Here is a 25,809-nt window from a genome sequence, read left to right as displayed (position 1 = left end):
TCACATAGCAGTTGTTTTCGTAGCTTCTTCTGCTGGGATAGCATCTTTTTGGTTACTGCTTTCTTCACTTCTCGTAAAGGTGGCATGGCGAACGAGGAAGAGGGATGCTGCCTGCATCGTGCGGGGCTGCCGATCGGGTCAGACCGGGTCGCACGATCCCCGGGCCGGGTCCGCTCCGCGGGTCCTATCCGGGGCTGGGGCTCCCCCCAGGCGCGGGCACCGCTCCTGCTGCCGACACTGCCCGGGGCCGGTGCGGCCCCACGCAGTCCCGGGGCGGGGGAGCCTCGTCGCTTTTTGCCTCTTTTTTTTTTTTCTTTTTTTCTCTTTGTAAAATTTTAAGAAAAGTTTAATAAAAGGGACAATTAGGAGACAACAGCAAAAAGGGTATTACGGCCGGGTGCTTTGGCAGAAATCCAAAGGCACACCTCTACATCCAAAAGATCGTCTTTAAAAGTACACCTCTTATTCCATATTCCTCACTATCATGCATGATTCATAAATTCTTTGGAGTTTCTATGTATCATCCCATCAGCCTTATCTTCCTCCTTGGCTCCATTCCGTCTCTGCTCCCTCCATAAATTCTTCTCTCTCTGGTTTCTGGTTTTTCTTCTTCTCTGATAAGATACTCCAAGAATGTGAAGACTTCCTCTGCCTATCTTTTCTAAATTGACTACATAAACAATAGACATTCTATATCATGTATTACATTACAGAACCTAGGTAAAGTTTTTCTAACATTAAGGAACATGAAAAAAAAACAACATCACAATACATTCATAACAATACCTCCTTTTTCCTTTTTTTACAGATCATTTGGCTTGAGCAGTATACCTTGTTTTCTAGCCTTTATTATTTGCTCATTTTTTTCACAAATCAATCTTGCTTCTTCAAAGGGGTCTTTGATATCATTTTGCTTCTTTAACACCATGATCTTTTGTGCCATTCCAGATGTAGCCAATTTTGGTTCCACAGGCATTGGTACTGTTTGCATGCCTTGGACCACGGTAGATATTAATCAAATAAAACAGGGGACCAAACAAGGGAGAAATATCAAGCCTGTGGTGGCACATAAAAGGAAGAAACCTAGCTTCTTCCACCATTCTATTCCCAATACATTAGCCCACCAGCTAAGTTTTTGTGCAGATTCCCACTTTTGGACCAGTACATGGGCTATTTTTCTGATATTTTTAGCTATATCTAGGACGGCATCCCCATGGTCATCTATCTTCAAACAACAATCTGATGTATTAAATTTTCCACAAACACCTCCTTCTTCAGCCAATAGATAGTCTAAAGCCAACCTATTCTGATACACCGTAGCTCTTGTTTGGCTTTGTTGGCTAGCTAGTAATTCCAATGCCTGACCAGTTTGGTTCGTTATTATTTCTACAACTGCTTGGAGTCTTATAATCCGATTCAGCACATAAATTGGGGTTTGATACCCCCAACTCCCATCTCGTGCCCAGGTGGCTGGCCCATACGTTTCAATTATGCACTCAGCGGGCCATTCCTCATCTCTCCATTTTTGAGATCCTCCAATCAATTCTCTTTTATTCCTTTTCAGATCCTCATACACTGGTATTCCTAGTTGATCCCCGTCCGGCTCTGGTAAAAGAAAGAATCCTGGGTGTATGATTCCCAGGGTACAACTCCCTTTCCACTGAGAGGGGAGCTTTGCATATGCTCTTTTTCCACATATCCAAAATAGGCCATCTGGTGCCCTCCAGTAGTCAACTTTTTGTTGATTTATATTTTCCCAAAATGTCTGGGATCCCAATATAAGGATTTTTGTATGTATCATTGCATTGAAAGAGTTTGACCTTATTATTGTACTTACAATTCTTTTCCTTTGTTTTTTCCTGAGTCCAATACAGAGCTGGTTTCTCGGGGACCCACAATGTAAAAGTTTCATTACTGACCTTATATCTCTTACATGGAGCATTTCCTACTTCGCTGAGGAAATTGTTCCCGGTACGCCAGAGACACTCCTCTCCTATCACTGCTGAACTCAATACCCACCCTTCTGGTCTGTTTTCTCCCCTTATCCTTGTCTGATTCCACTTAAGGAGTTCTATTGGGCTTAAGCTACTGCCTTTCCATGGCCATTCCTCTGTCATCAGAGGCCCTCCACAGAGCCAACAGTTGGTTACATTAAGCTCTTTACCTATCCTTTCCCCTAATTCCACAAACAGATTTTTTCCAAATTTTGAGATTTCCTTTTCATTTTCTAATTGTTGTTTGAGTTTCACATACATGTCTTGAATTGGGCTCGATATAGAGTTAGATTGTTGTGCTGGCTTTGCCTTCTTATTTACCAGTTGTTCTTTTACTAAGCCTGAGACTTTACTCTCAACAATATATGTGAAGCAAATCCATCTTTCCCCTTTTGGACATTTACTTTCCAACCTGCTACCACTTGTTCCTAGGTTTTCTGCAATCCAGTACTTTTTCCCATTTTGCATACAGTTTTCTAATTTGGATGGGTTGTAACAGTGACTGTTGACACAGGTATGCGCAATGAAAAAGGAACCTCGGTGTTTTTCCATAGACAGCTTTCAGTAACACCTATGGCATGGCTTTGTTGGTATCCCCAGAGGGAAGAGACAAAAAAGGAGTGACAGATAAAGGAATAACAGAGGTTCGATATGGCTTATACCTCCACCTCCCATGCCTATGGGGTTGCTACCCACAGCAGTGGTATATGATCTTCTTGGTGGCAAGTACAGTGGTCAATTCGGTCTTGCCCTCTATTTCCTCCTCACTTCCTCTTTGCTATTTTCCAGGCAAATTGCTTTTGACACTTCTTAATTGTAACTTCCCACCATTCCTCAGGTATCTCCCATTCAACAGGCACTAGTAATTCCCATCCACAAAGCAAGGTTACTATTTCAGCTGTTCTTTGCTCTACCTGGATGGGGAATAGATTTGGCATTCAACACTTCATGCAGTGAGAGTGTCATTTTTGTGAACTACAATACCAATAATTTTTTATAGTCTAGACATTTACATTTAACCCAGCTAGCATGTCCAGTATTGGGGTGGATCAGACAGGGTATATGGTATGGCACTGTTGGAGGTAGCAATCCCTCCTCCTTTTTAAATAAATCACAGGCTAAGGCCAGAATATGAGAACCCTCAGACCGAAATAGTCCTGATCCTCCTGTTTGGAGTGGAAGTATTCCTCCCCAAGGGGCGTATCAGAGGTGTCTCAGGACTTGTCCAGGCAACACTTGAAACCACTGATATAAGCTTGGCCTTATTTCCCAATCAGGTGTGATTCTTGGTGTATCTCTTGAATCATTTGGGTTTTCCCAGCACATTACCCCCCAGTTCCCTCTTAAGAGTTAACTTGGTATCACCAGGCTTAGATGTTATAGTCCACTCTTTAGGTTCTTCCATGGGTCCTTTGATTCTGCTGGCATGGATCCACCCTCGCTCCTTGGTCCGGATTGCTGTCTCAGTCATCAGTAGCACCTGAAAAGGACCTTCCCATTGTGGAGCTAAAGATTGCTCTTTCCACGTTTTTACTAGTACCCACTCCCCTGGATGGATATTATGGATTTTAAAGTCTAAAGGTGTGGTTTGAGGGATTATCCCTTTTAACCGCAAATCTTCAAGGGTCCTTACAATTGTGTTGACATATTCTTTAACACTCATTTCCCCTACTTCATAGGTAGCAGTTTCATGTTGGGTGGTCAGAAGGGGTAACTCAAACATCATTTTGTAAGGTGACACTCCCAGGTCTGACCTGGGTTGTGTCCGAACCCTCAATAAAGCCAGAGGTAGGCATTTTACTCATGACATTTGAGTTTCAATTATTAATTTAGTTAAGGTTCTCTTTAAAGTTTGGTTCATCCTCTCTACCCATCCTGAACTCTGTGGGTACCATGGGGTATGTAGTTCCCATTTTATTCCCAAGGCTTGAGTTAGTTGCTACAGAACTTTTGATGTAAAGTGTGTCCCTCTATCTGAGTCTATCCTATTAATCATTCTATACCTAGGAATAATTTGTTCTAAGAGGGTTTTACATACTACATTGGCTGTGGCTCTGACAGTGGGAACAGCTTCCACCCAATGGGTAAGATGGTCTGTTATTACTAACAAGAATTTCCACCTCTGCACTTGGGGGAGTTCAGTAAAGTCCACTTGGATGCTTTGAAATGGTCGGAGAGCTAACTCACAACCTCCTGGAGTTGTTTTTCTCATCACCTTTTTATTTACTTTTTGGCAAACCATACATCTTTCCCTTATTTGTTTAGCCAACCCATAAATTCCAATGCACCCATAATTCCTTAGAAAGTGATCACACAAAACCTTAGTGCCCCAATGAGTTTTTTGATGCCTGTTTTCTAATATTTTTCTGGTGAGTGATTTATTAAGTAACTGCCTTCTGTCCAGAAGTCTCCATTTTCCACATTTGGTCTGGCTTTCCCCCTATCTTACTTAATTCTTTTTCCTCTGTTTCACTGAATTTTGGAGTCTCCAATTTTTTGTTCTTTGAGGTCAAAATTAGCATAACCCTTTTTATCCCATTTTCTACAGCATCCTTAGCTTCTTGATCTGCCAAATTATTTCTTCTTATTTCTGAGGTCATTCCCCTCTGGTGTCCTTTTATATGTACTACAGCTATCTCTTCAGGTAATTTTAATGCCGCTAAAACCTCTAAAATAAGTCCTTTATGTATCAATCACTTTCCCTTTGAATTAAGTAATCCCCTTTCTTCCCAGATTTTCCCAAAGGTATGTACTACTCCAAAAGTGTACCTTGAATCAGTATATATAGTTCCCTTCTTGTGTGCTAAATGTTCCAGTGCCCTTTTTAGGGCATATAATTCGCAAGTCTGAGCTGACCAGTTTGAGGGTAATTTTCCTTTTTCAATGGTTTGCAAAGTCCCCCCATCAACTAAAGCATACCCTGACATTCTTTTTCCTTGTACACATCTGGAAGAACTGTCTACATATATTATTTCTCCTTCTGAAAGGGCTTGTTACTCAAGATCTGCTCGAACTTTGGTTTGGTATTGGATAATTTCTAAGCAGTTATGTGTCAGGTTATCTTTTGGCTCTCCATATAAGAATTGAGCTGGATTTAGGCTCTTACTCCCTTCTAATGTCAAATCATCACTATCTATCAGAATTGCTTCATATTTTAGCATCCTAGAGTCTGTTAACCATTTTTTGGCTTTCTGGTTTAGCACATTTTGAACTGCATGAGGTGTGTACACTATCAGCTTGCTCCCAAAAGTAAGTTTACGACTTTCTTCTACAAAGATTGCAGTAGCTGCTATAGCTTGAATACATATTGGCCAGCCATGGCTTACTGGATCTAACATCTTTGACAAGTAAGCTATTGGTCTCTTCACTCCTCCCCACTCCTGGACCAGAACTCCATGAGCTACTCCACTTTCCACATTCACATACAGATGAAAGGGTTTTTCTAATGAGGGTAAGCTTAAAGCTGGTACTGAGGCAAGTTTTAATTTCAATTCCTCTAATTTCTCATTATCCTCTTTGGTCCATTTTATATCATCTCCTTCTGTCAATTTTCCATACAGAAATTTTACAGCTTGTGTATATCCTTCGATCCATAGTCTACAATATCCCAATAATCCAAGTAGCTTTCTAATTTCTCTCTTTGAAGAGGGAGGGGGAAGGGATAGAATGCCTTAGATTCTCTCGAGGTTTAATTTTTGACTCCTCTTGCTTATTAAGTGACCAAGATATTTTACTTCTGATTCTACAAATTGCAGTTTCCCTTTTGATACCCTTCACCCCTTTTCTCCAAGAAAATTCAGAAGTTTTATCGTTGCTTCTCTGACTTCACTTTCATCTTCCCCAGATAATATGAGATCATCCACATATTGGATGATCTGTATTCCTGGTGGAGTAGGGAAAGTTTGTAATATTATTTCTAAAGCTTGTCCAAATAGGTTTGGCGATTCTGTACATCCCTGTGGTAATCTTGTCCATCTCAGTTGCTGCCTTCTTCCAGTATTTGGATCCTCCCATTCAAAGGCGAAAATATCTCGGCTTTCTTCAGCCAGTGGGCAGGTCCAGAAGGCATCTTTTAAATTCACTACACTAAAACACTGATGCTGGGGTGGGACTTTACTCAGGAGAGTATAGGGATTGGGTACCACAGGATAACGAGCCTGAGTCCTCTTATTAACTTCCCGTAAGTCTTGCACTAATCTATAAGTCCCATCAGGCTTTTTTACTGGTAGAATAGGGGTGTTATGAGGAGACATATAAGGTTCTAATGTCCCATCCTTTATTATTCCCTCTATTACTGGTTTTAAGCCTTCTTGTCCTTCTAAGGATATAGGGTACTGACGTACACGTATGGGACATTCTTCTTTCTCAATCATGACCCTTTATGGGGTCAATATCCAGTACTCCTCTATTCCCTTCTCCAGCCCACACCTCCTTGTTAATTTTTTTTTTCATCTTCTTGACCAAGTTTTAAAATTCTAGCCATCATTTTCCTTTCTTTTGGTATAACTCCTATTCCCAACTCTACCTGTAAATCCCTCCCTAATAAATTGCTACCTGCCCCAGGGACTAATAAAACATCCCCCATCCAAATTCTAGTTTCCCCTTCAATTACCACGTCTTTTATGACAGGAACTGTAAAACTTTCTCCTTTTGCCCCTGTTACTTTTACGGTATCTTTACTTATACTACAACCTTTTGGAGTATTCACTAGGCAGGTTCTTTCAGCCCCTGTATCAACCACAAATTCTAACTCCTCCTCCTGGGGACTGACTTTTAAAGTTATCACAGGCTCTAGATGGTATTTGTCCCCCAGAAAATAAAGCCAGTGACATCCCTATTTATAGGAGAAAGTTTCACGCAGGATGTCTGGACTTCAGGTGGCTCTCTTGAAAGCTGTTTATTGCATAGGCGAAGTTACAGCAGTTCAGGGAGTGGGTATCCAGAGCCAGCCCTACAGCTGCCAGCTCCAGCTGTAGGCATACCTGAAGCCACTTTCTGTTCAAGTTTCAAAGCATTATATACTTTTCTTTGCAGAGTATCTGTAGTGGTTTGGTCCTAAATACTCATTACTGTTTATCTTCTGTGAGATAAGAATTAGGAGAAATGCAAAGCAGGCACCAAACTTGAAAGAATATAAAGAAGTTTATTAACAGACCTAAAAGAACAGAAAAAAAAAATTTATACCACCTTCAGAACTCTCCTCCTCCCCCCACCTTCCTCCCTTCTCCCACTGACAATGTAAAAAGACAACCCTTAAGATGTTCAGTCTGTTTACCACTTCTATAATAACCTTGTTCAGTCCATTTAGAAAGAGAAGTCTCTTTTTGCTCGTGCTATGAAAACATTATCACAACGAGACAGCCACCCACTTCCAAATATTGTTCAGTCCATTTAGGAAGAGGAGTCTCTCTGCTTGCGATGTGAGTCCCTTCCCCTAACTTGCAGCTTTTCACACAACTGCTTTCGGGGGTCCACTCTTGAAGTTTTTTGGGGTACAATTTTAAGGTTGAGCCGTTCAGAAAACAAACAAAAAAAAAACCAGAGGCCCTTCTCCTTCCCTGGGAGCAAAGGGTCTTCCTCATCTTCATCTTTAAGACTATCTCTGGGAGCATCTCTAGGAACTGAGGTTTTTCTCCTTTCCCGTTTGGAGCAAAAGTCCTCATCTGGTTCATCTCTCCCTGTCCAAACTTCTCATGAAATTACAGCTGCGTCAGCATCTGCTTATTGCTTACGAGTTGAACACTCCAGCCCCCATATCTTCATGAAATTACAACGGGATACTCTGATATATCATAGCTTCACAACAGACTTTCAGCTTTAAGCATCTCCTCTCTCTCTCTTCCCTCAGGTTTTCAGCTCTTCACAGCAATAAAAGGGTTAATCTCACCTCAGCCTTGCAGCTGTGCAGCTGGAATGTTGAATTTTTCTTATCGAAGTGGAGAGGGGGGAGAGCCAAGCCGCTCCGGCTGCCCACGGCAAGGCAGTGGGGGGGGGGGGGGGGGGGGAGTTCCACAGCTGGAACAAGCCCATGGCTCCAGGCTGGCAGTGGCCCGGCCCGGCCTGGCCCAAGCAGGGCCTGGCCGGGCCTGCTGGCCCCCGCACGGGGCCTGCAGCCACCTGTCCCAGCGCCGGAAACGAGAGAGCTTGGGGGAGGAGTTTGTCTATTCTTAAGTGTGGATCACAGAGGCAGTCACAACTTTAAGTGGCTTAAAGAATTGTCCATATTCAAACTGGCCAGCTGATAGGTTCTATCAGGTCCCAGAGGAAACTGTAAGCACCCCTTAGCAAGGACATCCCTTCCGGGACTATGCTTGCTAACCTATGACAATTATCTTAACACATAGCAACCAATAAGCACCATACACAATACCTTTACATTTGCCTGTAGCCTATCATAACTATTACCATCACCATATTATAGTCATTATTATCCAATCACAAGAGAAAGTTACAATTTAGGCTTACAGTGGAAAATTCTTTGACCTTTCTTCTTCTTGCTACATCAACATTTCTTGTTTGCCTGCCATATCTCTCTTTTTGGTAAAGACATGTTTTCTATTTACTTATGCTCTTCTTGAGACTTATTTACTTGGTGAAAAACATGTCTTTGTTTGTAATCACATACCTTTGTCCTATTCCTAAAAATCTCCTTCCAACTCATCTCCAACCTTTGCCTTCTCAGTTACTCAGCAATCACTGTTTCAGCAAAACATCTTTTATTCTATATCAAAACTTGCTTTCATTGCTACCTCATCCCCAGCTTCTACATTCACAGACCTTTCTGCCAAGCCTACATACCTTACCAAACTTTCATCCTCCCCAACACCTATTCCTCATCTGGGTTCTTTTCTCGGAAGATTTTCATATCCTTTAAATGAGGGCATTCTCTTCTAAAATGCCCTTCTTCTCCACAGTAATAGCAAGCAGTTCTAGAATGCTCCTGTTTTTGTTTGTACTGAGCTCCTGTTTTTCCCTTTTTCCCCTTTTCTAAAGCCCAAATTCCTAGGAGTGGTATTCGGAGACCTCCGATTCCTTTGAAAGTTACTTTCTCTCATAGTGGCTACCATAATTTTGGCTTCTACTTTGGCTTTTTCTTCATCTCTCCTGACATAAACTTTCTGAGCCTCTTTTAATAAATCATTTAATTATCTTTCGTGCCAGTCTTCCAATTTTTCTAGTTTCTTCCTAATATCTGGCCAAGCATGAGTGACAAAATTGACTCTTAATAAAGCCTGCCCAGCTACTGTTTTGGGATCTATCCTAGAAAATTGTTTCATATTTCTCCTAAGTCTCTCTAACCATTCAGTTGGAGACTCTTCCTTTCCCTGTTGCCCTTCAAAAGCCTTTTTTAAATTCTGCCCCCAAGGTGCTGCCTCTTTTATTCCTTTGATTATTAAATTACGGTAATCATTCATATTCCTTCGCCCAACCTCTTCATTGTGATTCCAGGCAGGAGGTGTCAATGGCATCTTCTGGTCTCCTGGCAGTCCCTGTTGGCTCTCTCTTTCCTAAATTCTCATACCTGCAACGCTAATAATTTCTTGTTCCTCTTGAGAAAATAATATTTTCATTATTGCTTGCATCTCTTCCCAAGTAAAAATGTTTGGGCCTAAAAATTGATCTAATTGTTCAGCTCTTCCCATGGGATCTTCTAATAATCCTTTAATCTCCTTTTTAAAATTTCTGACTTCTGAAGAAGTGAGGGGGACATTTACAAATCCTGTTCCACCAGCCCCCATTGGAACTTCTCTTAAAGGGAACAAACGGACCTCCCCATCCCAGTTCTTGTGTCCTTTTTCTCTTATGATACTTCTTTCCTGTCTTGGGGGGGTGTCGGGAGAGGGCTGTTCTGTAACTGAGCTCCCCGTACTTTGGTGTTTTACTTCCTCCTTAAGAGGAACAGCAGAAGCCGTCGTTGCCAGGGGAACGGTGCAGGCGAGGGAGGGTGGGTAGGGGGTAGGAGTCCTCTCCGAGGCTGATTCCTCCAGGAGTGGGGGGGGCATAGGCGGGGAATGCCACCGGAACCGCCAAGGGGACAAGTTCTTCCGGCGGTTACCAGAGTCTGGCGTGGACTCTCTGCACACGGTCCACAGCAGCCACGGAGGCCGGACTCTGAGCTGCTGGCTGGCCTATCACGGCCCGCGGGGCTGAAGCCGGGTTCAATGGAGCCGTGGCAGACAACGCAGCGGCGGCAGGGGCTGGTGGAACGGCCGCGGACATCGGGACTGGGGCCGGAGACGGGGTAGGGGCGGGGGCAACCCCAAAAGCGGCGGGCTGGGCTCCCACAGGACCCCCAGGGGCTGAAGGGGGCGGCGGGAACACCAGGGCTACCGGCGGAGCCGCCGCCGCTGGGACAGGTGGTGGAGCTGCGGGTGGTGCCATAAGAGCCAGGACAGGCGGGACCTCAGGCCCCAGGACCGGCGGTGCAGCTGCGAGTGGCGCAACAGGAGCCTGAGCTTGGGGGGGGCAGGCGGGAATGGAGGGGGCAATGCTTCTAGGGGGTCCCAGCCCTTCTCTTTCTTGTTTTCCCTTTTCTCCTTTTCTTGGGTCTCTGACAACTTAAAAATTCTTATCCCCTTAGGCTCTATGTTTCCCACCCAGCATGAAGCATACTTGCCTTCTTCTGTGTTAAAGGGTTCTTTTGAATTTACAAATACTTGTAAAGCCTGACAGATCCAAACTTCAAAAGAGCCATATCTGGGCCAGAAAACATGGTCAGATCTTATTTCCTTCTCGGCCCAATCAAACATACAAAACTGTATCATTTTGACTTTGCTCTTTTTTTTTGTACTTGGGTTAGTATTCCAGTTAGCTAACATAACTCCCAAAGGGCTTTCCTGGGGTATCTCTGCTGGCACACCTCTATTCCCTTTTGTTATTCTTTGACTCTTGCTTACTAGTTTTATGTCCCATTTTCTCAGAATCTTATCTACCCTTCCCAAGTCTTTGTTTCCCACCTTTTTAATAAAAACCAACAAAACAAACAACTATTCGGACCCCACCACCTCTTTCCCCTTTCTTCTCCTAGAATACAAAAGTTCCCTCTTCTTAATAAAATATGCCTCCTTCCAGAAAATAAAGCTATATTTCAGGGTTTAACATTTCTATCACATGCATTTTCATTCATTCTCACTCCTTTTTATTGTTCCAATTTCTCTTTCTCAAGTGCAATCAGTCACAACCACACAAGATTAAGGTACCTTTTAGTTTCAAATTGTTGGCCAATATTCACCCCTGGGCCCAATGTTCCAGGTTTCTTGGATTAATCCTCAATTTAGCAGAATTAAGCCTAAATTTCTTGGATCCAACCCTCAATTTGACAGTCTCAAAACCCAAATTTCTTGGAGTAATCCTAAATTGGGCAGAATTAAGCTCAAATCTCTTGGAATCAACCCTCAATTCAGCAGTCTTAAAACCTAAATGTCTTGGATCAATCCTCAATTTAGCAGAATTGAGCCTGGATTTCTTGGAATTTTTAACCCTCAATCCAGCAGTCTCAAAACCTAATTATCTTTGATTTATCTTCAATTTGGCAGAATTAAGCCTGGATTTCTTGGAATTTTTAATCCTCAATCCAGCAGTTTTAAAACCCAAATATCTTGGAATAATTCTCAACCTGGCAAATGTTTAGGGGTTCTTTTTGTCTCGTTTCCTCGTGGTTTTTACTAGGAAACTCTTGACTCCCCTCCTTCAAGGAGTCCAATCTCTCCCCTGAAACCCAGTCCCAGTTAGACCGGGGGTTCTCTCACTCCTTTTATCTTTCGCTTCGCCTCTTTACTGACTGCTTCCCTCCCGGGAGAGCAGAACTGCAGCCTCAAAGGCTCCACACTCGCTTTGCAGGTCTGGGATAACCAGCCCGCGTCTCATGAACACACTTTCATCCCCCGTATCCCCCCAAAAAAAGAGGAAAGAAAAAATACTCACCTTTCTCTGAGTCTTCGTGCACAAGATTTTACGTGTTTAACTGCCGCGGTATCTTAGGGAGCCTTTTCTTTCCTTTCTCTTTTTGCTTTGTCTCCTCTCTTGTCCTCTGGGTGTTTGACCTGCAAACCCCCCTGACCATGCCGGGAAACACAAAGCGAGGCCGCCAAAAGCGGGCGGGGGGCGCCCCCCCCGCTCTGGGTTCCCCGGAAGATCTTAGAGGTGAGGTCTATTCCCCGTAGGGGCCACCAAATTGTGAAAAACGAGGTTCACTCTTTGTAAAATTTTAAGAAAATTTTAATAAAAGGGACAATTAGGAGACAACAGCAAAAAGGGTATTACGGCCGGGTGCTTTGGCAGAAATCCAAAGGCACACCTCTACATCCAAAAGATCATCTTTAAAAGTACATCTCTTATTGCATATTCATCACAATCATGCATGATTCACAAATTCTTTGGAGTTTCTATGTATCATCCCATCAGCCTTATCTTCCTCCTTGGCTCCATTCCGTCTCTGCTCTGAATCAGGGAGATGGGAAGCAAAGAATTAGTTTGTTAGGAACAATGCATCTAGCTTGGTCAGCATACCAGAGCAGGAAGAAAAGATAAGAGACCACTGATAAGGGCAGGGGGAGTCTCAGACAGACATCCTGCGCTCAACCCAAAACTAGCTCAAACCAGTCTCGAAGCTTAAACTCAGGCCAGGGGTATAAAAGAGCATGGGCAGGGAAGAAAGGTGAAAAGGTCAGGATGAGGAAGACTCCTGACTTCATCAAAAAGACCCTCAGAAGACCCCTACCAAAAACCACCAAACAACACTGCAGGCGCAAACGCGGATGTAAATGACTTTTGGGTTCATTATAATACGAAGCGAGGCTGGGCGGGGCTAGGTGATAAATATGTATAGGTGAATTGAGAAACTTAATGAATATGGAACTTGTAACCCGATAAATACCGAGCTGAATGCAGCTGTCGGCACGCATGATTTTGGAGGAGCGATCCCCCGTGCGTCCCAGAGCTGGAATAAACATACCTACTTTACTACTTATTTAGTAGTGGAGTCCTTTCCGCTCATCAGCTCCCTCCATAAATTCTCTCTCTGGTTTCTGGTTTTTCTTCTTCTCTGATAAGATACTCCAGGAATGTGAAGACTTTCTCTGCCTATCTTTTCTAAATTGACTACATAAACAATAGACGTTCTATATCATGTATTACATTACAGAACCTAGGTAAAGTTTTTCTAACATTAAGGAACATGAAAAAAAAACAATATCACAATACATTCATAACAATTATGTAACATGCGAAAAGCCAACATCACAATACATTCATAACACTCTTCTCGGGTGCTGCTATTGCTCCGCGGTCCGAGCTGGCTGGCGGGGAGGGATCGGGGCAGGACCGTGGCGGGGGCGGAGGGGGAGGGCTGAGACAGGGACAGGATGGGCTCGCCGGTGAATGGGGGCGTGCCAGGAAGGGAGAAGCGACCGCAGCAGTCCGCGCGGGCACGGGGGAGGAGGGCATGTGGCTGGAATGGACCACGCGAGGACGGGGGGGGAGGGGCTGCTGGGGGAACACGCAGCGCTGCAGGGACAGGGACTCGCACAATAGCACTCCGCGATTCGGGGGCGGGGGTAAGGGAGCCGACGCAGCACAGCGACCGACGCAGGGGTCGGGGTTAGGGAGGAGCCAAAGGTTTTCACGCGCGCGGGAAGATACAAGAAGAAGAAGGCAACATGGTGGGGCCGAACCATGTGGCTGCGGCCATCTTGGCTGCTACTTAGAGCCGGCACGACGGGGGTTTTGGGGGTTGAGATAGGGGTTTAGGGGAGCTCCCGAGCCAGGGTGGTCAGCGGTAAGGGGACAGGGGAGACACGTAAGGGTCGGAACATTTTCCAATCTCTCCTGAGGGTCAGAGGGAGAGAATCAGAGGTATCTGTTTCCAGATGACTGAGGGAAACAAAACAAAGGTTAGATTTCTCGCACATGAAGACCACCCACGCACTGCTAAAATAAACTCCCAAAACTGGGGGCATTAAATTTGTATCTTCTCTTGTTAGGGATGGGGTTCTATTTTTTGCCAGGCTTCCATGAGGTGCGACCTCCTTCACCTAGACAAGAACCCACCCCCAACCCTCCACCCAAACCAAGGCAAAAGGATTAAACTAAAAAGAAAAACAACCCCCTGAACCAGGCCTTTCCCGGCTCCCTTCTGAGGCTTACCAGCAACAAAGAGACTCCCACTCTTTTTACCAGGCCCACCAGGCTCCTCTTGAGGGCTTTCCAGAACAGAGAATCAACTAAAAGCACTCGGTTTAGTCCATCACTGCCAGCTGACCTCTATCAAAAGCAGTACTCTTCTCAGGAGGCTACTGGCTGTCCCTTCAGTCGGGGAAATGGCTTCCTAAAGGTGACTAGCCTCTCCAGGGCACATATTGCCTCACATTGGGCACCATTTGTTGTAACTGCTGGACTCTGTCTAGCAGGCTGCTGCAGCCAGAAAGCTCAGCGAGGGTTTCCTAGGGCCATGCGATTAATCGCATTCTGGAGTCCATTTCGGACAGCCCTGCGATCTGGCTCCAGCAGCTAGCAGCATTACAACACAGTGGATGGTAAAGACGGTAGAGAAGGGTCTCTCATGAGGGTTTGAGATGACTTTAATCACATCTTGTCCCCGCAATATTCAGAGGTGGAGAGACAGCGTGGTCTGAGTGCGGGATGGTTTTGTCAGGGGTCCAGGGGCAGTCCCTGGGCAGGGTTGGGGTACAGAACAAATAGGGAGAAATCAAGGGAGTGGCCAAGGCTAGGGGGGGAACAGGCCACCACAAGACAGCAGTATGGGGACTGAGGACCAATGTGCTTCCCACTGTAAGCAAAGATCAGGTTCATGACCACCTGAGGAACCTGAATGTACAAAAGTCCATGGGACCCAATGAGATGCATCCCAGAGTCCTGGAGGAATTGGCTGATGTAATTGCCAAACCACTCTGCATGATATTTGAAAAGTCTTGGCAGTCAGGTGAAGTCCCAGGTGACTAGAAAAAGGGAAACATTGTATCCATCTTTAAAAAGGATAGAAAGCAGGACCCTGGGAATTACTGACCTCTCAGCCTCACCTCTGTGCCTGGGAAGATCATGGAACAGATCCTCCTAGAAGCTACGTTAAGGCACATGGAGGACAGGGAGGTGATTTGAAACAGCCAGCACTACTGTACCAAGGGCAACTCCTGACTGACCCATCTAGTGGCCTTCTATGATGGGGTGACTACATCAGGGCACAAAGAACTACAGATGTCATTTATCTGGGCTTCTGTTGGTCCCCCCCCAACATCCTTCTCTCTAAACTGGAGAGAGATGGATTTGATGAATGGACTGTTAGATAAGAAATTAGTTGGACACTCACATCCAGAGGGTAATGGTCAGTGGCTCAGTCCCAATGGACATCAGTGGTGAGTGGTGTCCCTCAAGAGTCTGTATTTGGGCCAGTGTTATTCAATGTCTTCATCAATAATATAGACAAAGGGATTGAATGCACCCTCAGCAAGTTTCCAGATGACACCAAGCTGAGTGGTGCAGTTGACATGCCTGATGGACAGGATGCCACCCAGAGGGACCTGGACAAGCTCGAGAAGTAGGACCATGGGAATCTCATGAGGTTTAATAAGACCAAGTGCAAGGTGCTGTACCTGAGTAGGGGCAACCCCCGCTGTCAATACAGGCTGGGGGATGAACAGATCAAAAGCAGCTCTGCCAAGAAGGCCATGGGAGGTGCTGGTGGATGAGAGGCTGGACATGAGCCGGCAATGTGTGCTTGCAGCCCAGAAAGCCAATTGTATCCTGGGCTGCATCAAAAGAAATGTGGCCAGCAGGTCAAGGGAATTGATGCCACCCTTCTACTATGCTAATGTGAGACCCCACCTGGAGTACTGCATCCAGCTCTGGGGTCGCCAGCACAGGAAGGGCGTTGACCTGTTGGAGTGAGTTCAGAGGAGGCCACCAAGATGATAAGAGGGATGGAGCACCTCTCCTATGAGGAAAGGAAGAAAGAATTGAGATTGTTCAGCCTGGAAAATAGAAAGCTTCGGGGTGACTGTCCTGGGTTGAGGTGTATTCTATTACCATCCTCATGAGCTGTTGAAATCAGGTGGGGCAGTGTCTCCTTGCCTCCTCCCCCCAGACTATCTTTCTGTTAATGGCCCATCATTGTCCTGCTGCATGACTCAGAGATAACTCCCTCTGGACTATCTTCTGTTAACGAGCCTAATCAACACCTGGCCTCATGACTCATTACCCTATTGTGAGATGCTCCACCCAGAGGGAGGAACCAAGCATCCCATCATGGATATAACTGGGACTCTGAGCATCAAGGGGACTCCACTGGATTTCCAGAGGACAGGAGCTACACAGCCACCGCTGGATTTTCTGAGGAAGAGCAGACCCCTTCTACTACAGGATCACCACTTCAGAGGATTGCAGCCACCATTCCACCAGACTGCTACCACTACCCTGCCTAATAGGGACTCAGGTTGTATCTTGACTCTGTCAGTATTTTCTTTTACTTTCTTTTCCTTTTCTTTAATTTCCATTAAATTGTTATTCTGACTTGGTGCCTCTCACTGGTTTGTTTTCAAACTAGCACAAAATTTGGCGCCCAATGTGGGGCCTGCTCTGAGAGAAAGTCAGAATTACAATCTTGTATTAACAGAAACCTATTCACCATGGTGCTCAGCTTGTCTGCATGGGTTCTGTATCTTGCTCTCTATATTTTTCCTCACATGGGGAACTACCTGCCTGTTGTGTTACTCCTGTTAAAACCAGGGACTGGTATGAGAATTGCTTTATTGGTTTATTATGTCTATAGCATAATAACCTGCGAGGCAATGAATACCATTCGGAATATATACTCAGTTTTGTTTGGCTCTCCTAGTCTGGGCTCCTCTGTCTGGGATCTCTTCAACAATCGCACCCAGCCCCTGGTGGGAGGAGTAGAGAGTGGTTTCTTCCAGCCTTTCAGGCCAGGCACAGCAGTTTTTGAAAATATTGAGTTCCCTCTGGATGTTAAGGATGGTATAATCTTCTTGTCAGTTCTATTCTCTTTTTTCTCTATGGCCTGCATTGTGTACACCATGCTTAGAAACAGAACGCTACTTAGTGTGGTGCAACGTCTGCTTGAGGAGGAGGTAAAAAGGAGCAAAGCAGCAAATACCATGTCTACACAGACTGCCACACAGAAAGGAACCAAAAGCAAAGCAACCGCACCCATCTCTACGCAGACTGTCACAAAGGAGAAAGGAAGCAAAAGCAAAGCAACCGCATCCATCTCTACGCAGACTGACACAGAGGAGAAAGAAACCAAACGCAAAGCAACCGCATCCATCTCTACGCAGACTGTCACAGAGGAGAAAGAAACCAAATGCAAAGCAACAGCGTCCATCTCTACGCAGACTGACACAGAGGAGAAAGAAACCAAATGCAAAGCAACAGCGTCCATCTCTACACAGACTATCACAGAGGAGAAAGGAACCAAATACAAAACAACAGCATCCATGACTACGCAGACTGACTCAGAGGAGAAAGGAACCAAGAGCACTGTCAGCGTCCCCATGCAAGCCACCACTGAACCAGAACAGCCCAAACCGATTGCAGTTGCCCCCCGTTCAGAAGAAGAAATCAAAAAGCAAGTCGGTCCGCATAGTGACTGATGAGGATGCAGCAGGACCTTCGCACCCAGCAGAAGAGGCAGAGCCAGAGATCATCACTCGGTCACTATCCCTGGGTGAGCTGCGTGATCTACGGAGGGAATTCACACGCCAGACAAACGAGTCCATCCTGACCTGGCTGCTCCGCATTTGGGATGCTGCAGCCAATGACACCATTCTGGACGGAAGTGAGGCCAGGCAGCTGGGATCTCTGTCCCGGGATGTGGTCATTGACCAGGGGATTGGGAGAACCCAAGAAACTCTCAGCCTCTGGCGGCGACTGCTTACAAGTGTCAGGGACAGGTACCTTTGTAAAGAAGACCTCCAGGTGCACCAAGGGAAATGGAGCACAATGGAACAAGGTATCCGGTGCCTGAGGGAATTGGCTGTGCTGGAGATCATTTTCTCAGAAGACGAGAGATTTCCTAAGAGCCCAGATGGTGTCCAGTGCACGTCACAGATGTGGTTGAGGTTTGCACGCCTTGGACCAGAGATATACTCCCGTTACCTGGCAACGCTGCAATGGAGGGAAGGCGAGGACAGGGTGGGCGTCTTGGTGAATAAACTGAGGATTTACGAGGACACCGTCACAGCCCCATTTCGCACCCATGTCTCATCCGTGGAAACAAGTCTTTCAGCTGAGCAAGTCCGGAGTTTGATTGAAGAAGGCCATCAGAAATTGAAAAAGGAACTTAAGGAAGAGATTTACCAGATCTCGCCAGAACCAACAAGAGTCTCTGCCATTAGGAGCCGGCGTCCCCCAACCAGGGAGAGAGGATACACCCCACGAGGTAATCTCTGGTTTTTCCTTCAGGAACATGGAGAAGACATGAGTAAGTGGCATGGAAAACCCACCTCCTCCTTAGCAGCCAGGGTACGTGAACTAAAAAGAGGGACAACTACCACAAGAAGCGCATCTAGAGTCAACATTGCTCCGGTCTCTCACACACAGAACTCCAGACGATACCAGAATGATAGTATGACTGATCCTCTTGAAGGGACCTCAGGAACATATTCACCGGAAGGGAGCAACATGCACCAGAACCAGGAATAGAGGGGCCCTGCCTCTAGCCAGGTAGAGGAAAGGGATAATCGGGTCTTTTGGACTGTGTGGGTCCGATGGCCTGGCACAGCTGACCCACAAAAATACACGGCTTTGGTTGACACAGGCGCTCAATGTACTCTGATGCCATCAAGGTATGTGGGAGCAGAACCCATTTCCATTTGTGGGGTGACAGGAGGATCCCAGCAGCTGACTGTACTGGAAGCTGAAGTGAGTTTAACTGGGAACGAGTGGCAGAAACACCCCATCATGACTGGCCCGGAGGCCCCGTGCATTCTCGGCATAGACTATCTCAGAAATGGATATTTCAAGGACCCAAAAGGACATCGTTGGGCTTTTGGGATAGCTGCTGTGGAGACAGAAGATATCAGACAACTGAGTACATTGCCTGGCCTCTCAGATGACCCGTCTGCCGTGGGACTGCTAAGAGTTGAAGAACAACAGGTACCAATTGCCACAGCAACAGTACACCGTCGGCAATACCGCACAGACAGAGACTCTGTGGTTCCCGTCCATGAGATGATTCGTAAACTGGAGAGCCAAGGGGTGGTCAGCAAGGCCCATTCACCTTTCAACAGCCCTATATGGCCAGTGCGTAAGTCCAACGGAGAATGGAGACTGACGGTGGACTACCGTGGCCTGAATGAAGTCACACCACCGTTGAGTGCTGCTGTGCCGGACATGTTGGAACTTCAGTACGAGCTGGAGTCCAAAGCAGCGAAGTGGTACTCCACTATTGACATTGCCAATGCCTTCTTCTCCATTCCTTTGGCAGCAGAATGCAGGCCCCAGTTTGCTTTCACTTGGAGGGGTGTGCAATACACCTGGAACCGACTGCCCCAGGGGTGGAAGCACAGTCCCACCATTTGCCATGGACTGATCCAGACTGCACTGGAAAAGGGTGAGGCCCCAGAACATCTGCAATACATCGACGACATCATCGTGTGGGGAAACACAGCAAAGGAAGTATTTGAGAAAGGAGAGAAAATCATCCAGATTCTCCTGGAAGCTGGCTTTGCCATCAAAAGGAGCAAAGTCAAGGGACCTGCCCAAGAGATCCAGTTCCTGGGAGTAAAGTGGCAAGATGGACGACGTCAGATTCCCACCGAGGTCGTCAACAAGATCACTGCGATGTCTCCACCGACCAGCAAGAAGGAAACACAAGCTTTCCTAGGCGCCATAGGTTTCTGGAGGATGCACATTCCTGAGTACAGCCAGATCGTGAGCCCTCTCTACCTGGTTACCCGCAAGAAGAACGATTTCCACTGGGGCCCTGAACAGCAGCAAGCCTTCGCCCAGATCAAACAGGAAATCGCTCATGCGGTAGCCCTTGGCCCAGTCAGGACAGGACCAGAGGTGAAGAACGTGCTCTACTCTGCAGCCGGGAGCCATGGTCTGTCCTGGAGCCTCTGGCAGAAGGTGCCTGGTGAGACTCGTGGCCGACCACTGGGATTCTGGAGCCGAAGCTACAGAGGATCTGAAGCTAACTACACTCCCACAGAGAAGGAAATCTTGGCCGCCTATGAAGGAGTCCAAGCTGCCTCGGAGGTAATCGGCACAGAGGCACAACTCCTCCTGGCACCCCGACTACCAGTACTGGGGTGGATGTTCAAGGGAAAGGTTCCTTCCACGCATCACGCCACTGACACCACATGGAGCAAATGGATTGCTCTCATCACACAGCGTGCCCGTATTGGAAACCCGAATCGCCCTGGGATTCTGGAAATTATAACAAACTGGCCTGAAGGTGAGACGTTTGGATTATCTTCTGAAGAAGAGGAAGAGCAAGTGACTCGTGCTGAGGAAGCCCCACCATATAATGAGCTACCGGAGACTGAAAGACGTTATGCCCTCTTCACTGATGGTTCCTGCCGAATTGTAGGCACTAACAGGAAGTGGAAAGCTGCAGTATGGAGCCCCACACGGCAAGTTGCACAAGCTACCGAGGGACAAGGTGGATCGAGTCAGGTTGCAGAGCTTAAAGCCGTCCAGCTGGCTTTGGATATTGCTGAACGAGAGAAGTGGCCGAGGCTCTATCTCTACACCGACTCGTGGATGGTAGCTAATGCTCTGTGGGGATGGCTGGTTCGCTGGAGAAAAGCCAACTGGCAGCGCAGAGGGAAACCCATCTGGGCCGCTGAGATTTGGCAGGACATCGCCGCCCGAGTAGAGAAGCTGACCGTGAAGGTTCGACACGTGGATGCGCACGTACCCAAGAGTCGGGCTAATGAAGAACATCGCAACAACGAGCAGGTGGACCGAGCTGCCAAGGTGAAAGTATCACAGGTGGATCTGGACTGGCAGCACAAGGGAGAACTATTCCTAGCTCATTGGGCCCATGATGCCTCTGGTCATCAGGGGAGAGATGCAACATACCGATGGGCCCGTGACCGAGGGGTGGACCTTACCATGGACAGCATTTCACAGGTCATCCACAGCTGTGAGACCTGTGCTGCAATCAAACAGGCCAAGCGGGTGAAGCCTCTGTGGTACGGTGGACGATGGTCAAAGTACAGGTATGGGGAAGCCTGGCAAGTTGATTACATCACCCTTCCCCAAACCCGCCAAGGCAAGCGCTACGTGTTGACCATGGTTGAAGCAACCACTGGATGGCTGGAGACCTACCCTGTGCCTCATGCTACAGCCCGGAACACCATCTTGGGCCTGGAAAAGCAAGTCCTGTGGAGACATGGCACCCCCGACAGGATCGAGTCAGACAACGGGACTCATTTTAAGAACAGCCTCATCAACACCTGGGCCAGAGAACATGGTATCGAATGGATATATCACATTCCTTATCATGCACCAGCTGCCGGAAAAGTTGAACGCTGCAATGGACTACTTAAAACCACCCTAAAGGCACTTGGTGGGGGGACCTTCAAAAATTGGGAAGTGAACTTAGCGAAGGCTACCTGGATGGTCAATACCCGAGGGTCCATCAATCGAGCTGGTCCTGCCGAGTCTGAACCCTTGCACACAGTGGATGGAGATAGAGTCCCTGTGGTACACCTGAGAGGTATTTTAGGAAAGACTGTTTGGATTAATCCTACCTCAGGCAAAGGCAAACCCATCCGTGGGATTGTCTTTGCTCAAGGACCTGGTTGCACTTGGTGGGTAATGCAAAAAGATGGGGAAACCCGTTGTGTACCACAGGGAGACCTAATCTTAGGTGAGAACGGTGTGTAGGGTTTCATTGTATATATATATATATATATATGTATGTGTATTTAGAGTTTAAGAAGGTATTGATTTGGGATGATGTAGATGGTAATAGAATAAGGGGTGGATAATGTCCTGGGTTGAGGTGTATTCTATTACCATCCTCATGAGCTGTTGAAATCAGGTGGGGCAGTGTCTCCTTGCCTCCTCCCCCCAGACTATCTTTCTGTTAATGGCCCATCATTGTCCTGCTGCATGACTCAGAGATAACTCCCTCTGGACTATCTTCTGTTAACGAGCCTAATCAACACCTGGCCTCATGACTCATTACCCTATTGTGAGATGCTCCACCCAGAGGGAGGAACCAAGCATCCCATCATGGATATAACTGGGACTCTGAGCATCAAGGGGACTCCACTGGATTTCCAGAGGACAGGAGCTACACAGCCACCGCTGGATTTTCTGAGGAAGAGCAGACCCCTTCTACTACAGGATCACCACTTCAGAGGATTGCAGCCACCATTCCACCAGACTGCTACCACTACCCTGCCTAATAGGGACTCAGGTTGTATCTTGACTCTGTCAGTATTTTCTTTTACTTTCTTTTCCTTTTCTTTAATTTCCATTAAATTGTTATTCTGACTTGGTGCCTCTCACTGGTTTGTTTTCAAACTAGCACAGTGACCTAATTGCAGCCTTCCAGTACCTGAAGGGAATTTACAAGAAAGATGGGGCAAGACTATTTAAAAGAGCATGTAGTGATAGGACAAGGGGGAATGGGTTCAAATTGAAAGAGAGTAGGTTTAGATTAGATATTAGGACAAAATCCTTTACTGAGAGGGTGGTGAGGCACTGGCATGAGTTGCTCAGAGAAGTTGTGGATGCCCCATCCCTGGAAGTGTTCAAGGCCAGGTTGGATGGGGCTCTGAGCAACCTGGTCTAGTGAAAGGTGTCCCTGCCCATGGCAGGGGGGTTGGAACTAGATGATCTTTAAGGTCCTTTCCAACTCAAGCCATTCTATGATTCTATGATTGTCTGATTGAGGAAGTGGTCCCTGAAGGTAAGTTCAGAGCATTTCTAAGAATTTTTGAGTATGTGGTGAGTTTGGGAACATGGAGAAACAAAAGTGTCTAGTGCATGCTTCGTTGGCATCTGGGTGGTTCACTAGGATCTGGTATGCTTCTTAGGCATATCCATGAGATTGAGTAATGTACAGGATTGTGGTCTAAGTGACATAGCTTGTGGATGTTGTTTCCATGTTTTCCTCTGCTACCGTGCTTATCTCTTGTTCAAGAGAAGTTGACCTCTGGACCTTGACATAGGAAGTGGTCAGATAGCTTTGGAAACTGTGACCAGAGCAGGTGTATGAGGCAGGAAATCAGATCTAGTTTCTTACAAGCAATTTCTGCATCTCCACACAATATTTAAATGTCAGGACAGTCCATTATTTTATATCCTTCTGCAGACTGGAATTATTTGCCTATATTGCAGAGGACTTGTGAACCTGAACTGGCATAGGTATCTGATTCTCTTCTGACAGTGGTTTTACTGAACTGAAATTGTATTTGGGTCACAGAATTAAGTCTCAGAAGTGTATCTGAGTGGACAGAATAGTGGCTTATTCAAAGGTCAATAGACCTTTGTGATATTTCTGAGGATAATGATTTCAGTCTCCTTTGTAACTGGGTTTTAGAATTACTAATGAAAATCATTATAGAGGACCTATGTAGTCTTTTCATAGTGGAAGCAGGGCTATGAAATTTAAGCATTTAGAAATCAAGTGTCCTTCACCTAGCATCATGTAATCACCTTGAAAATTATATAAAACTAGGTTTTGGCTCCTTTTGTTTGCTCCACAGTGTTTGAGATGTTTGGACTGGTGCTTTTCAACTTTGCTCTAAAAGCACCAGGGCTAGAAAATCATTTATACTATAGGTAAAAGTCAGAATTATTATGTAACCCTATCATTTCATGGGCTAAGGCCATGTGATAAAGTGCTAAAGAGCCTTCAAGTTAATGGTAGTTAGAAAATGATGAAGAAATTTTTGTAATATTCACTGGAGAACTTGATGCCTGATGAATGCAAAGGTTCATACTAGAGCCAAACCAGACTTAACTTGAGTATATGTGTATGCACCTCCATTGGTAAATAATGAAGTTCATCGTCAACATAGATACAAAGTGAAAAGAATTCCATCTATAAACAAGTGTCAGAAGATGAGATGTTTGTATGCAGTTCTTTCTTTTTCCTTTCTCTTTTTCTTTGCCTTCATAGGTTGAAAGATTAATTAAAGAACGAGGCTGGGAGTTCATGTGGAATGAACGTCTTGGATATGTTCTGACTTGTCCTTCGAACCTAGGAACTGGTTTACGTGCTGGAGTCCATGTAAAGCTGCCAAAGCTTAGCAAGGTACATAAATTGTTTAAAAGGCCAGTGACATAAATCAGGTCTTCAAATTAAAAAATAAATAAAAATAGGACAGTTTACAGCAATTGGATGTTTGCAAGATGTGCAACAGCTAGGTCCCAGGCATAATGCATGACTAACTGAGCATACTTGTATTATGAAAATTATTATATTTGTTATGGAAATTAATCTACTCAGCAGACAGACACCAAGACAGGCTGTAATCCAGAGGAAATTGTCTCTGCCTGTCTTTCTGGAGATGGTGTTAGATCATGGATAAAAACAATAAGCAAGGCAAAAGACAATATTAACAAACCTATTTCTTCTGTTAGGATCCCAGGTTTCCAAAAATCCTGGAGAACTTGAGGCTACAGAAGCGTGGCACTGGTGGAGTGGACACAGCAGCTGTAGCAGACGTGTATGATATCTCCAACCTGGACCGCATGGGTCGATCAGAGGTAGCTTGTTTGTTTTATTCTTTGCTTTTAAACTCAGATCTGCACTAAGACAGTTTCCCTCCATTTGAGTTCATTAGGAATTCAGTCATTGGAGTTATGGCAGTTTTTTCTACTTGTGAATTTGATCCAATGAAAAGGCTTACACAACAAAAAATTACTATGTGCATGCAATGTTTGCCAAATATGACTAGTTTCTAAGCAAGTTCCATAAATGTGACTTGTTTATATCATGTGCTGAGGCATTTTGTTGAAAGCATGCAGGTACTGGAAACATTTAGTTGTAGTAACAGAATTCCCTTGGGACAATGTTTCTCAGCATCACAGCATGAACTTTTATACCCGAATACCTCCTGGAGTGCACAGCTATGAGCTAGGTGTATGGGTTGTCTCTCCAGTGCTGGGCATGAGCTAGGTATCTAAGAATCATAGAATCATAGAATGGTTTGGGTTGGAAGGGACTTTAAAGATCATCTAGTTCCAACCCCTCTGCCATCGGATGGGATGTCACCAACTAGATCAGGTTGCCCAGGGCCACATCAAGTTTGGCCTTGAACACTTCTAGGGATGAGGCATCCACAACTTCTCTGGGCAACCTGTGCCAGTGCCTCACCACCCTCACAGTAAAGAATTTCTTCCTAATATCTAATCTAAACCTACTCTCAATTTGAACCCATTCCCCCTTGTCCTATCACTACATGCCCTTGTAAAAAGTCCCTTTCCATCTTTCTGAATGAGGTTCACTGAAGTTGTACACTGGGAACAGAGCTAGGTACTGTACATTGGACAGGTATCTGATGTACCCAGTGCAAAATGCTGAGGAAAGAAGCAGGATTTTAGGACTAACCCACACAGGGAATCAAGCACTGACATTAAGACTGGATTAACATGCAGTTTTCCTTTAAGTCATGCACTTTCACTGTATTGAGTTTGGCTGGGATGGCATTAACTTTCCCCATAGCAGCCCCCCTAGTGCTGTGCTTTGCACTGGTAACCAGAAAGGTGCTGATAACACACCAGTGTTTTGGCTACTGCTGAGCAGTGCTGGTGCAGCATCAGTGCTGTCTCTCCAACATTATGCCCCCCTCACCAATAGGCAACCCAAACTGAC

General features: G+C 45.7%; 1 protein-coding gene across 3 annotated transcripts in view; it reads left to right on the top strand.

Annotated features, from left to right (window-relative positions):
• Window positions 1-25,809, top strand: part of LOC138102699 (creatine kinase S-type, mitochondrial) — a 125,520-nt gene that overhangs the window by 53,734 nt on the left and 45,977 nt on the right. For all 3 annotated transcript variants that reach the window (XR_011147481.1, XM_069000438.1, XM_069000437.1), the window contains exons 8-9: window positions 24,112-24,246; window positions 24,576-24,701. Coding sequence is in view for 2 of the 3 variants with exons in the window: in XM_069000438.1 (XP_068856539.1) it covers window positions 24,112-24,246; window positions 24,576-24,701 (261 nt within the window). In the remaining variant the exon portion in view is untranslated. The remainder of the gene's footprint in view (window positions 1-24,111; window positions 24,247-24,575; window positions 24,702-25,809) is intronic.

The sequence above is a fragment of the Aphelocoma coerulescens genome, assembly GCF_041296385.1.
Source record: "Aphelocoma coerulescens isolate FSJ_1873_10779 chromosome W unlocalized genomic scaffold, UR_Acoe_1.0 ChrW_unloc_scaf_1, whole genome shotgun sequence".
Classification (NCBI taxonomy): Eukaryota; Metazoa; Chordata; class Aves; order Passeriformes; family Corvidae; genus Aphelocoma; species Aphelocoma coerulescens.
Note: the sequence above shows the minus strand (reverse complement) of the source record. Positions and strands in the feature narration are given on the sequence as shown.